The sequence below is a fragment of the Gorilla gorilla genome, chromosome 7 (genome assembly GCF_029281585.2).
Source record: "Gorilla gorilla gorilla isolate KB3781 chromosome 7, NHGRI_mGorGor1-v2.1_pri, whole genome shotgun sequence".
Lineage (NCBI taxonomy): Eukaryota > Metazoa > Chordata > Mammalia > Primates > Hominidae > Gorilla > Gorilla gorilla.
This window is the reverse complement of record NC_073231.2, coordinates 87,800,484-87,812,824: the sequence shown is the minus strand read 5'-3', so window position 1 is coordinate 87,812,824 and position 12,341 is coordinate 87,800,484. Positions and strand designations below refer to the sequence as shown.

The following is a 12,341-nucleotide window of genomic DNA, read 5'->3' as shown; positions in this document are numbered from 1 at the left end:
TTCGTCGTGTTGGCCAGGCTGGTCTTGAATTCCTGACCTCAGGTGATCCACTCGGCCTTCCAAAGTGTTAGGATAACAGGCGTGAGCCCCTGCGCCGGGTCTAGAGACTTTTTCAAAGCTGGGAAGGTACAGGGTGTGCCCTCTAAACAGCAGCAGAGCTTGTTGCAAACCTGAACTTTCTGGTCCTCTGCTGCCCCTTTGTGGACTATCTGGAAACAACAGCCCAATATATCGCTGTAGGAGCATGAAATTGGACTTGGGAGAATAGCACCAGAAGAACTGGTGGAGGTTTGAAGGCTGGTGGAGGATACGAGGGAGTCAGGATTGTTCTTTTCTCCAGCAAGGCTGGGGTTCCCAGGAGAGAGGCCTAGAACTCTTTCAAACTGTCAATGACTTCAAGAAACTCTTCTTTTTCATGATCTTTATTTATCCTCGAGACGCTTGGATCCAGTAAGTGAGTGACAATTTCAAGACTGCCAGCCATGCACCTCTGTATGTTTTTGGCCCCAAGCAGCAGCCGTGGGCCTAGTGCCAACCCTCACACGCTAGCTACCTCCTCCTGTGCTTGGAGTGGAAAGTCTGTGGGGTTCTCTCTCTGGTTCTGCAAGCTTTTCACACCATCTCTTCGCTGTCTGTCTCTATGCTAGGGGTTTCACACAACTCTACACCATTGCATTCATGCTTGCCGTATCCCTGACTTTCTGCACAAGTGCAAGGCAGAGATGGCCCTTTTGTTTTGGTGAGGGAGAGAGGGGAACACTTGGGCACAAAGAGGGGAAGGGACTGTGAATCCCAGGGAGCACCCTGGCCAGATCCCAGCGGTGTTTGAATCCCAGGACCATCTTCCATCTACAGCCTAGCTGCCTCCTTCCCTGGTCAACCCTTCCTGGGTGCCCATCCACCACACTGCCCAACCTCACTCCCCGTCCCCTCCCACAAAGAGTGACAGTGGCCTGGGGCTCGGCCTCTCCTGAACCCAGGGGAGGATGGGTGATCTGGGCCTCCTGCCACCTGCCACCTGGGCCTCCTATCTCCAGCTGGGAGCCAGGGACCCACCCACGGGCCTGGCCTGACCTCTCTCCCCCTCCCCTCATGCTTCCAGACCCTGCCGCAGCCTGCGGTCCAGGGCCAGGAGCTGCCTCAGGAAGCCCCGGTTGGGGATGATGCCTCGGTGGTCTTTGACTTTCTTGATGGCCTCCACAAGGGTAAGGTGGTGGTATAGCATGAGGTAGGCCAGTACCAGGGTGGCGGATCGGCTCACGCCCACAGCACAATGCACCAGGATCTTCCCTGAGAGGAGAGACACAGAGAGAGAGAGCTTTGAGACTGCTTGTGGCAGCTTGGAGGAGGATGGGGAAAGGGTGACATGGGGCCGGGCATGGTGGCTCACGCCGGTAATTCCAGCACTTTGGGAGGCCGAAGGGGGAAGATTGCCTGAGGTCAGGAGTTCGAGACCAGCCTGGCCAACATGGTGAAACCCCATCTCTACTAAAAATACAAAAATCAACTGGGCATGATGGCCCATGCCTGTAATCTCAGCTACTCAGGAGGCTGAGGCAGCAGAATCGCTTGAACCCAGGAGGCAGAGGCTGCAGTGAGCCAAGATCGTGTCATTGCACTCCAGTCCAGGCAACAAAAGCGAAACCCCATCTCAAAAAAAAAAAAAAGGGTGACATGGACAGGGAAGAGGAAGACAGGTAAGTACAGGTGCATGAAGACAGGAATGGGTGCAGATGAGTGGATGTTAGGAATGCAGATCCCTGGCAAAAGGGGAGAGGCCTGGACAGAATGAGAGGAAGGGGACATGCAGTGGCTCAGTGTCCATAAACCTGAAAGGGGTCAAAGGTGGAGACTCACCACTGATGTAAGAGCCAGCTTTGCATAGAGTAGCGTGAATGAGTCCATTGAAAACACTGTCGTTACTGGCCCCTTCCTCAATCTCTCCACCATTCTAGCTTGTTATTCTCAACCATTGAATATATATATATGTATTTGGAGACAGGGTCTTGCTCTGCCTCTCAGGCTGAGTGCAGTGGCACAATCATAGCTCACTACAACCTCTAATTCCTGGGCTTAAGAAATCCTCCTGCTGGCTGGGTGCATTGGCTCATGCCTGTAATTCCAGCACTTTGGGAGGCCGAGGCGGGTGGATCACCTGAGGTCAGGAGTTCGAGACCAGCCTGGCCAACACGATGAAACCATGTCTCTATTAAAAATACAAAAATTAGCTGGATGTGGTGGCGGGCACCTGTAATCTCAGCTACTTGGGAGGCTGAGGCAGGAGAATCGCTTGAACCTGGGAGGCGGAGGTTGCAGTGAGCTGAGATCACGTCACTGCACTCCAGCCTGGGTGACAGAGAAAGACTCCATCTCAAAAAAACAAAAAAGAAAAAGTCGATCACATATAATCTTGCCACCCAGGTGTAACTTGCCACTCTTAACATTTTTGATAATTTCCTTCTTGTCTTTTTCTGTATTGCTTTAAAAAAATGGTTGAGATAATATTTTTTTCTTTCTTAACAAGATCCTGAGCATTTTGTCATGTCACTAAAATCTCACTCCACTCTCAGACCGTTGGACTTCCCCAAATTCCAGGCACCCTATTCTTTCCTGCTCCCAGCATTCCCCTCCTACCTCCTGGCTGGCTCAGCGCCCGGTGGATGAAGTCGGCAGCCGTCTGGAAGTGGATGCTCATGTCAAAGGCTGGCGAGTCGTGGGCCTCAACACCCAGGTAGCGGATGCCCAGCCCCTCATAGGCCTCGGGCGTGCCTCGCCACCGGCTGTGTGAGGCATTGAGGACGTGCGTGATGCCCAGGCGGCGAAGCTCCCGGCGGTTGTTAGCCATGTCCCTGCATTGAGTAGAGGTTAGAGGAAGGGTGGGAAAGCCAGGTTGTTGGGGAAGACTCCCTTGTCTACACCCTGTTAACTTCCTGAATCCTATTGTTGATTTTTTTTTGAGATGGAGTCTCGCTCTGTTTCCTAGGCCAGAGTGCTCACTGCCACCTCCATCTCCTGGGTTCAAACGATTCTCCTGCCTCAGCCTCCCGGGTAGCTGGGATTACAGGCACATGCCACTATACCCGGATAATTTTTGTATCTTTAGTAGAGATGGGGTTTTATCATGTTGGCCAGGCTGATCTTGAACTCCTGACCTCAAGTTATCCTCCCGCCTCAGCCTTCCAAAGTGCTGGGATGACAGATGTGAGCTACCATGCCTGGCCTCCTGGATCCTACTATTGGCCTAAGGACACTACTTTACTTACTAGTGACCCAGAAGGGAGGAACCAAGATGGTCAATGACTTGGAGTCTTGTCCTGTGAGCCATGGTTGAAGGTATAGGGAATGTTTTGCCTGGAGAAGAGAAGACTAAGGGGATGGGGTAAAAATAGCCATAATAAAACTGAAAGTGTGAGGCCGGGCGCGGTGGCTCACGCCTGTAATCCCAGCACTTTGGGAGGCCGAGGCGGGCGGATCACGAGGTCAGGAGATCGAGACTCTGATAGCTAACATGGTGAAACCCCGTCTCTACTAAAAATAGAAAAAATTAGCTGGGTGTGGTGGCAGGCGCCTGTAGTCCCAGCTACTCGGGAGGCTGAGGCAGGAGAATGGCCTGAACCTGGGAGGCAGAGCTTGCAGTGAGCCGAGATCGCGCCACTGCACTCCAGCCTGGGTGACAGAGCAAGACTCTGTCTCAAAACAAAATGAAACAAAACTGAAAGTGTGTTTTCTGGAATTGAGATTGTCTTGGATCTGTAGGGTTCTCAAGGGTACAATGAGGATCAAGGAATTAAAGGCCCAGGGAAGCAGATTTCTTTTTTTTTTTTTGGGAGGGGGGACAGAGTCTTGCTATGTCTCCCAGGCTGAAGTGCAATGGTGCCATCTCAGCTCACTGCAACCTCTGCCTCCCAGGTTCAAGCGAATCTCCTGCCTCAGCCTCCTGAGTAGCTGGGATTACAGGTGCCCGCCACCATGCCCGGCTAATTTTTGTATTTTTAGTAGAGATGGGATTTCATCGTGTTGGCCAGGCTGGTCTTGAACTCCTGACCTGTGATCCACCTATCTAGGCCTCCCAAAGTGCTGGGATTATAGGCGTGAGCCACTGTGCCTGGCCAGCTGATTTCAATTTCATACAAGGAAGTACATTCTAATGGTGGAGTCTAGCTGAGGAAAGGGTGGAGAACCTCGAGAGAGTGGTTTTCCTGTCCCTGGGGTATTCAGGCAGAAAGAGGAGATGGCCATGTAGCCATGGATGCTGCAGAGGGGAAATGAATGTCAGGCAGATTGTTCTGCTCATTTCATCGGTCCTGCTCACTCTGAGATAGTATGGTTCTGACATCCACTTCCACACCTAACTCCCCTATGTCTCTACTCTTGTTGACACCCAGAACCGTCTTGTGTTTTTGACAGATATTCCATGGCTCACATTTACTGTGACCGTGGTTTTTTTTTTTTTGTTGTTGTTGTTGTTGTTGTTGTTGTTGTTTGTTTTTTTTTGAGATGGTGTCTTGCTCTGTCACCTAGGCTGGAGTGCTAGAGTGCAGTGGCGCGATCTCAGCTCACTGCCACCTCTACCTCCCGGGTTCAAGCAATTCTCTGCCTCAGCCTCCCGAGTAGCTGGGATTACAGGTGCCCACCACCACGCCAGGCTAATATTTGTATTTTTAGTAGAGACGGGGTTTCACTATCTTGGCCAGGCTGGTCTTGAACTCCTGACCTCGTGATCCATCCACCTAAGTATCCCAAAGTGCTGGGATTACAGATGTGAGCCACCATGCCCGGCCACATTTACCCTGTTTTATGACGTCACCTTCAGGTGTTCATCCGGCCCAGACCCCTCAGCTTGGTGGCAGACACCCCTGGGCACCACAGTCATATCTCAGGGCAAACTGAGTTGCCCTGTCCAGTGCAAACTCCTTAAGCAGAAAGAGCACTGAACTTGAGCCTCCAAGCCCGGGCGCTGCTACTTATAATCCGTGTGACCTTGGCCAGTCACAACTTCTCTGAGCTTCAGTCTCCTCATCTCTAACCCAGGGAGAGTGATACCTATCTCACAGGGCTGTTGTGAAGATTAAGAGAGATAATGTGTGTGAAAAAAATCCTTGTAGGCCAGGCACGGTGGCTCATGCTTGTAATCCCAGCACTTTGGGAGGCTGAAGCGGGTGGATCACTTGAGGCCAGGAGTTCAAAATCAGCCTGGCCAACATGGCTAGACCCCGTCTCTACTAAAAATACAAAAATCAGCTGGGTGTGGTGATGGGCGCCTGTAAGCCTAGCTACCTGGGAGGCAGAGGCAGGAGAATTGCTTGAACCTGGGAGGCGGAGTTTGCTGTGAGCTGAGATTGGGCTACTGTACTCTAGCCTGGGCAACAGTGAGACCCTGTCTCAAAAACAACAACAATGCTGGGCACGGTGACTCACACCTGTAATCCTAGCACTTTGAGAGGCCGAGACAGGTGGATTGCCTGAGCTCAGGAGCTCAAGACCAGCCTGGGCAACACGGTGAAACCCCGTCTCTACTAAAATACAAAAAAATAATTAGCCGGGCAAGGTGGTGTGTGCCTGTAGTCCCAGCTACTCTGGAGGCTGAGGCAGGAGAATCGCTTGAATCCGGGAGGTGGAGGTTGCAGAGAACCAAGATCGTGCCACTGCACTCCAGCCTGGGTGACAGAGTGATACTCTGTCTCCAAAAAAAAAAAAAAAAGAAAAGAAAGAAAGAAACCAAAACCAAAACAAACCAAAGAAGCAAAAGAAATCCTTGTATAACTTTGAGGGAGAGAAGTGGGGATGGCTCTTCCTTTGATGTTTTTCTCTCCATAGCCTTCAAATTGCAGAATCTCTGTAGACACTGCCACTTTGCTTGGTCTCAAGAGAAACCACTGCAGCTTCCTACCTACTGCTCCTGGCTTCCAGTGGCTGCCTTTTCCCAGAGACATTGCACAATAGATGGAAGGTCAGAAAAGTCATCTATTGTGCCTGGTATGTAGCACTGGCATGTAATAATAAATATGTGATACATGAATGATATTATTACTGGAACAGAGTCTTTCTGTCCAGACTTGGGTATTTTTATTTTATTTATTTTATTTTAAAATAATAAGTAGAGATGGGGTCTGGTTTTGTTGCTCAGGCTGGTCTAGAACTCCTGTACTCTAGATACTCCTGCCTCAGCCTTTCAAACTGCTGGGATTACAGGCAAGAGACACTGTGACTGGCCAGAGTTGGGAATTTCAATAATCCTGGCCAAACTCTCCCAAACCTGCAGCCGCTACTCTTGGCCCATGTGCCCTATCCCCTCAATCTTCAACCAGGAACCAATGACACCACTGCATGCCTGTCTGCCACCCTTCTCCTTTCTTACACACACAAACACACACACGCTCTACCGTGGGCCCAGTCTGCCCGATACATACTGGTCTCCGAGATAGAGGCCTGGCCAGACCTCGTCGGCATGGTTACAGGCTGTCTTGCCTGTGTAGAGGAGCCGCTCCAACTCGAAGACATTGAGGAAAGGATGTTGAACGGTTGGCATCTCCTCCAGGGTCCCTCGAGTTCGAACGGGAGACCTTGAGCTACTCCGGGAGAAGCGGGCCATAAAAGTCATAGAAGCCCAAAGCCAGTTACCAGGGCACATCTTAGAGGTGGCAGAAACCGTGGCAGCTGCAGGAGTGGCTGTGGCAATGATGGGTTCAGTTGCCAGGTAGCTGCTGCTGGAAGAGGAAGGGGTGTGAGACACACTTGAGTGAGTCCAGAGCAGCTACTTCCCTTCCCTGGGCTGGTCCTTCGGGAGAAGATTCTCGAGGGAGAGAAGGTAAGCCTGGCTCTGGCGGGAGCCTTCAGGGGTGGCTTTTTCTTCAAGCTGCAGCAGCTCCTTTTGCTCAGCTCTTTGGCTCTGCCACGCAACGAGGTGGGAGAGTCACATGTCCTTGTTTACGGGGAGAGGGAGCTGCCCAGCTGCTAGGTTTCAGCTCCATCACCCCACCCCCACTGCCAGCACGCATACACACACACACACACACACACACACACACACACACACACGCGCGCGCGCGCACACACGGCACTTGGGTGGTTGTCCCCACTGCTGGGGATCTTGCCAGCTGGAATCTGGGTCTCATCTGCCTGGGGCTATCGGCAGAGAGCCTAGGGAGCTGGGATGGGGTTAGGGGTAACTTTAGACCCATCCAGAGAGAATTAGCAGGGAGACAACAGCAGCTGAGGCCATGAGGCATGTCAGGCCTGCCATCTCTGTGCCAGAGTTAGACTTTAACCCCTTCATGACCTGCCACTGCCTCAGAGATAAACCTGCTATGGGAAGGGTGTGGTGGGGGTGGGATGGGGTGAGTGGAGAATAGCAATAAAGAGGAAGAGTAAGTTTGCGAAAAATAAATACTTGCTGAATGCATGAGCTTATGGAAGAAGGCACCAATCTATGTGCACAACAGGCAAACCACCCTCCTTGGATCAGCATTAGGAAATTACTGATCAGATCTCAGCTCTAATGTGAGAATTTCTGAATCTAAGCAGGGTTGGAGTGTTTTGTCTGTGTGTGTCTTGAGGGGAGGGTGACAGAGGTGGATGGTGGGGGAATTGACGCAGGGTTGGAGTGTTTTGTCTGTGTGTGTCTTGAGGGGAGGGGGGACAGGGGTGGGTGGTGGGGGCCTAGAAAGCAGGAAGGAAAGGGAAAAATGAAGGATCCTGCCAGGTCCAGGGGCTCAGAGGCTTAGAATTACCAACCGTATGGCTGTTGGAGTCAAGTGACCCTACAAAACACGAGGTCAATAACGAGGGGCTTAGCAGGTGTGTCTCAGATTACCTGTTGAGCTGCAGAGCTGGGAAGGACCAGCGTTTGAGGCTTGCCCTGGGACCTTCAGGCAGGGAGGCAACAATGGCAAGGCCCCTTCCCCCTCCCTCCCCATCCTCTCACACCTGTGGTCCTGCCTGTTTGAAAGCAGGAGGTCCTGGAGCCTGCAGAATCCCCTTCCACTCCCTTCCTGGCCTCCTGCCAGGGGGACTTCAACTCTATGACCAGCAGTGAGAGGCCATCTTTGTCCCTGCCCATGCTCTGTCCCCATCTCACACCCCTAGACAGGGCCCAGCTCTCCCTTGCTCCAGTGCCAAGAGAAACCAAGCACTTACAAGGCATTAGAAGCAGGGGTTTTAGGACCAGGATTGGTGAGGGAAGATTGGATCTTAGGGTGTTTAGGGAGAGAGACAGTTTTCAATGGCTGGGTCCGGAAGGAGCACAGAAATATAGCACTACAGCCATCACCACCACCACCATCACCATCACCATCATCACTACCACCATCACCACCATCACTATCACCATCATCTTCTTCTACCTTTGCACCCAGGCCTAAAGACCCCATTACTTTATTGCAATACAACCTTTCCTCTTAGAGCGTCTGCTGTCTACGAGATGATGAATGGGATGGGGGAAGCGTGAAGGAGCCCAGGTCTAAGAAGGATCTCCGTGGGGCTGTTTTTCCCGGGGGATGCAGAAGCCCCTTTCTGTCCCGGGATACAGCCCTGGGCATTCTCCAATCCCATCCGTCGGCTCCAGGGGCCCTGGCCCGCCGCTCCCTCCCTCCGCCTGCGGTCGCCTTTGTAACAGGTCCATGGCTGTCGCCCCAGTCCTCGCCAGCCTGGCAGCCGGGCCCCGCGCGCGGAGGGAGGGCGCCCGGGAGAGAGAGGCTGGCTCGCTGGGCTCGGGTGCCCGCTTCCCGGTCCCCTCCCTCCCCCGTCGCCCCTAGCTGGGCGCCTCTCCCCAGCGTGGAGAGCCAGCTGGGAAGGCGAAGGCCCGCCGCAGCCCCTCTACCTCTTTGCAAGCGCTGCGCTGGGCCTCAGTCCGAAAGGCGGATCGCCGGCGCAGACAGCGCCACGGCCATGACGCTCCTGCTGCTGTCGCCGCCGCTGTTTCTGCCCAAGACAGGTTGACAGATTAGCAGCTATTTTTAAGCCATGACACACACGTTGAAGCAGGGTTCAAATCAGCGTGTGCGCTGGTGACATACAGGGACTCGGTCTCACATTCGGTGGCCCGAGTCGCCAGGCAGCGTGGGCTCCCCAGCAACCCCCCACGAGCCCGCGCGCCTTGCAGACCAGACACAGCCCCGCCGAGCCCCAGCAGCACCGCCTGGAATGCATGCGTGTGTTCTCAGAGCTGCACCAATTACAAAGCGTTTTGCCTAAAGATTACATTATAAGTCATCCCAGGCACTGTCTTAAACACACACACTCCTCCCAGACAGAATTAACTAATTACATAGACACGATTCTGTGCACTGGCTTGTACATGCCTCGGTCTCAAGAAACCGTGTCATAAAGAACAATGGTCCGAAGCCCCCATTAGCCTTCATTATATGCCATGTGCTTCATTTAGCTTAAGGCATTTTATACTCCCCACAAGTCTATGAGGGAGACATAATTACTATTGTCCTAATTTTAGGGAGGAGGCTACCTAGGCACAGAGAGGCTAGGTACTCTGCCCTGGTCACACAGCTCGTTACTGGCAGAGCTGAGCTTGTTCAAACAATGGCAGCCTGGCTTTGCAGTTTATGTCCTTAACCACTCTCTAAACCAGTGCCTCCCACAAAATGGAGAAGGCTCCATGGATTTCCTTCATTCAGGAAGCCATTTCCACCAGCTCAGCTCATAGCGAACTTCACTTTCCCCAGACTCTCAAAACATTCATCTTCATATTTCTTTCTTTCTTTTTTGAGATGCAGTCCCACTCTGTCACCCAGGCTGCAGTGCAGTGGCGCAATCTTGGCTCATTGCAACCTGCCTCCCAGGTTCAAGCCATTCTCCTGCCTCAGCTTCCCAAGTAGCTGGGATTACAGGTGCCCGCCTCCATGCCTGGCTAATTTTTTGTATATATTTTTTCTTTGTTTGTTTGTTTTTTAGTACAGACGGTGTTTCACCATGTTGACCAGGCTGGTCTTGAACTCCTGACCTCAGGTGATCCACCCACCTTCTCTCAAAGTGCTGAGATTATAGGCATGAGCCACTGTGCCCGGCCATCTTCATATTAATTTCTCATGTGCTGCCTTCTAGTGACATATTCACTTGATCGGCATTTTTATTGTAAGCACCAACATTGTAAGCACTTTGAAGGCAGGGATTGTGCTACCTTCCCCAGTGCCTACCTTATTGTGTGAGAGGGAAGTGGGGGAGATGATAAATGTTAGCAGATGATGCTGTTGAGAACTAGGCTGGCTTGAACTCTGGCTGTCTGCTAGAAGAAAGACAGAAAGTAGGTTGGCTCAGATTGAAGCTGATGGTGTCAGCTATAGCTGAAACCAGGACTGACTCCATTCCCAGCAGTGGTAGCAGATCAGGTTTTGATCTCTGGGTTAGAGAAAGTACTGGCCAATGTGACCAATCCGCAGGTTCCATGACAGGCTGCCATCCAAGTTTAATGTACCTCCTAGCCTTTTTTTTTCTCTAGAGAAACAAAATTCTTTTCACTTTTCCTTGTCCCTTGTGGTACAGCAGTTTAAATAAGAAATGAAATCCTTGTCATTTAAAACAAAGAGGCAGGGCATGGTGGCTCACACCTGTAATCCCAGCACTTTGGGAGGCCAGGGTGGGCGGATCACCTGAGGTCAGGAGTTCGAGACCAGCCTGGCCAACATGGTGAAACCCCGTCTCTACTAAAAAACAAAAATTAGCCGGGCGTGGTGGCAGGCGCCTGTAGTCCCAGCTACTTGGGAAGCTGAGGTGGGATAATCACTTGAACATGGAAGGTGGAGGTTGTAATGAGCCGAGATCACGCCACTGCACTCCAGCCTGAGCGACAGAGCGAGACTCCATCTCAACAAACAAACAAACAAAAGCGAAAACAAACAATCAAACAAACAACAAAAAGCCCCAAGGAATTGACCTGAGAAATTTGAGATTTTAATTTGCGCATCCAGGAAAACCTAGTTAAAACATTATCATAAAAGGAATTGTGAAAGAGCACTTACAAGATCAATATCTTTTTTTTGTTTGTTTGTTTGAGACGGAGTTTTGCTCTTTTTGCCCAGGCTGGAGTGCAATGGTGCAATGTCAGCTCACCGCAACCTCCACCTCCTGGGTTCAAGCGATTCTCCTGCCTCAGCCTCTCAAGTAGCTGGGATTACAGGCATGCGCCACCACGCCTGGCTAATTTTGTATTTTTTAGTAGAGACAGGGTTTCTCCATGTTGGCCAGGCTGGTCTCGAACTCCTGACCTCAGGTGAAGATTAATGTCATTTTAAGTGAAAAGTCTTCAAGATTGGTAGGTTGAGAGGATGTTGTAGGTAAAGCTGATCTCAGTCTTTGACAAGACTTCTGTTTCAACCCTGCATTACACTTTTTTCAAAAAGCTGGGAAAATACAGTTTAAGGTACACCACAGACAATGTGTACAGCTGTTTATGGGTAATTATAGAAATTACCTGGGGACTGACATATCCGTGAGGATCATTTTCATGAGTCGATCTATAGCCCACTTGATTTCTTTTCTTTTTTTTTTTTTTTTTTTTTTTTTTTTTGAGGCAGGGTCTCAGGCTGGAGCGCAGTGGTAAAATCATAGCTCACTGCAGCCTCAACCTCCTGGGCTTAAATGATCCTTTTTTAAACGATCCTCTTGCCTCAGCCTCCTAAGTATCTGGGACTATACAGGTGCATGCCACAATGCCTGGCGATTTTTTTTTCTTTTTTTTTTTTTTTTTTTAAGACAGAGTCTTGCTCTGTCTCCTAGGCTGGAGTGCAGTGGTGTGATCTTGGCTCACTGCAGCTGCTGCCTCCCCAGTTCAAGCAATTCTTGTGTGTTGCCTCCTGAGTAGCTGGGATGACAAGTGCATGCCACCACACCTGGCTAATTTTTGTATTTTTTGTAGAGATTAGGTTTCACCATGTTGGCCAGGCTGGTCTCAAGGTCCTGACCTCAGGTGGTCTGCCCGCCTCAGCCTCCCAAGTGCTGGGATTATAGGCCAGAGCCACCATGCCCTGCCAATCAGCTCATTTTATCTCACCCATGTATTAAATTGGTGTCATCATTCTGATTGAATACCTGAGAGAGACTGACATTTGGTCAGATTAGTTAACTCATCCACATCTAGTGTGTGGCAGGACACAGGTTCAAACCCAGGGCTATCTTATTTGAAACTTCAGTGTTTCAAGACTAGGCTGGAGAATCGTTTCCTCTGTAAAGCCTTTTTGGATTCACTCTTTTTTTTTTTTTTTCGAGACCAAGTCTTGCTCTGTTGCCCAGGCTGGAGTGCAGTGGCACGATCTCAGCTCACTGCAACCTCTGCCTCCTGGGTTCAAGCAATTCTCCTGCCTCATCCTCCTGAGTAGCTGGAATTATAGGCA

At 51.0% G+C, this 12,341-nt stretch overlaps 1 protein-coding gene across 2 annotated transcripts; it reads right to left on the bottom strand.

Moving 5' to 3' along the window:
- Positions 1–406: 406 nt before the first annotated feature.
- Positions 407–9,177, bottom strand: DUSP26 (dual specificity phosphatase 26). 2 transcript variants are annotated; one of them, XM_019032883.4, is made up of 4 exons: positions 8,819–9,177; positions 6,411–6,707; positions 2,635–2,849; positions 407–1,290 (listed from the first exon to the last, which is right to left on the bottom strand). In XM_019032883.4, exons 2-4 carry the CDS (start codon positions 6,629–6,631, stop codon positions 1,091–1,093), a joined length of 636 nt encoding a protein of 211 aa, XP_018888428.2. In that variant the 5' UTR covers positions 6,632–6,707; positions 8,819–9,177; the 3' UTR covers positions 407–1,090. The 2 variants fall into 2 exon arrangements, with proteins under 2 accessions (XP_018888428.2, XP_018888427.2); XM_019032882.4 differs by having other exon boundaries at positions 6,411–6,704.
- Between the last annotated feature and the right edge of the window lie 3,164 nt (positions 9,178–12,341).

Coding starts and splice junctions, on each gene's coding strand:
- DUSP26 (XM_019032883.4), bottom strand. CDS start 6,631: ATGTGCCCTGGTAACTGGCTTTGGGCTTCTATGACTTTTATGGCCCGC. Junction 2,850..6,410: donor GGCCTCTATCTCGGAGACCA/GTATGTATCGGG, acceptor TACTCAATGCAG/GGACATGGCTAACAACCGCC. Junction 1,291..2,634: donor GGCGCTGAGCCAGCCAGGAG/GTAGGAGGGGAA, acceptor CTCTCCTCTCAG/GGAAGATCCTGGTGCATTGT.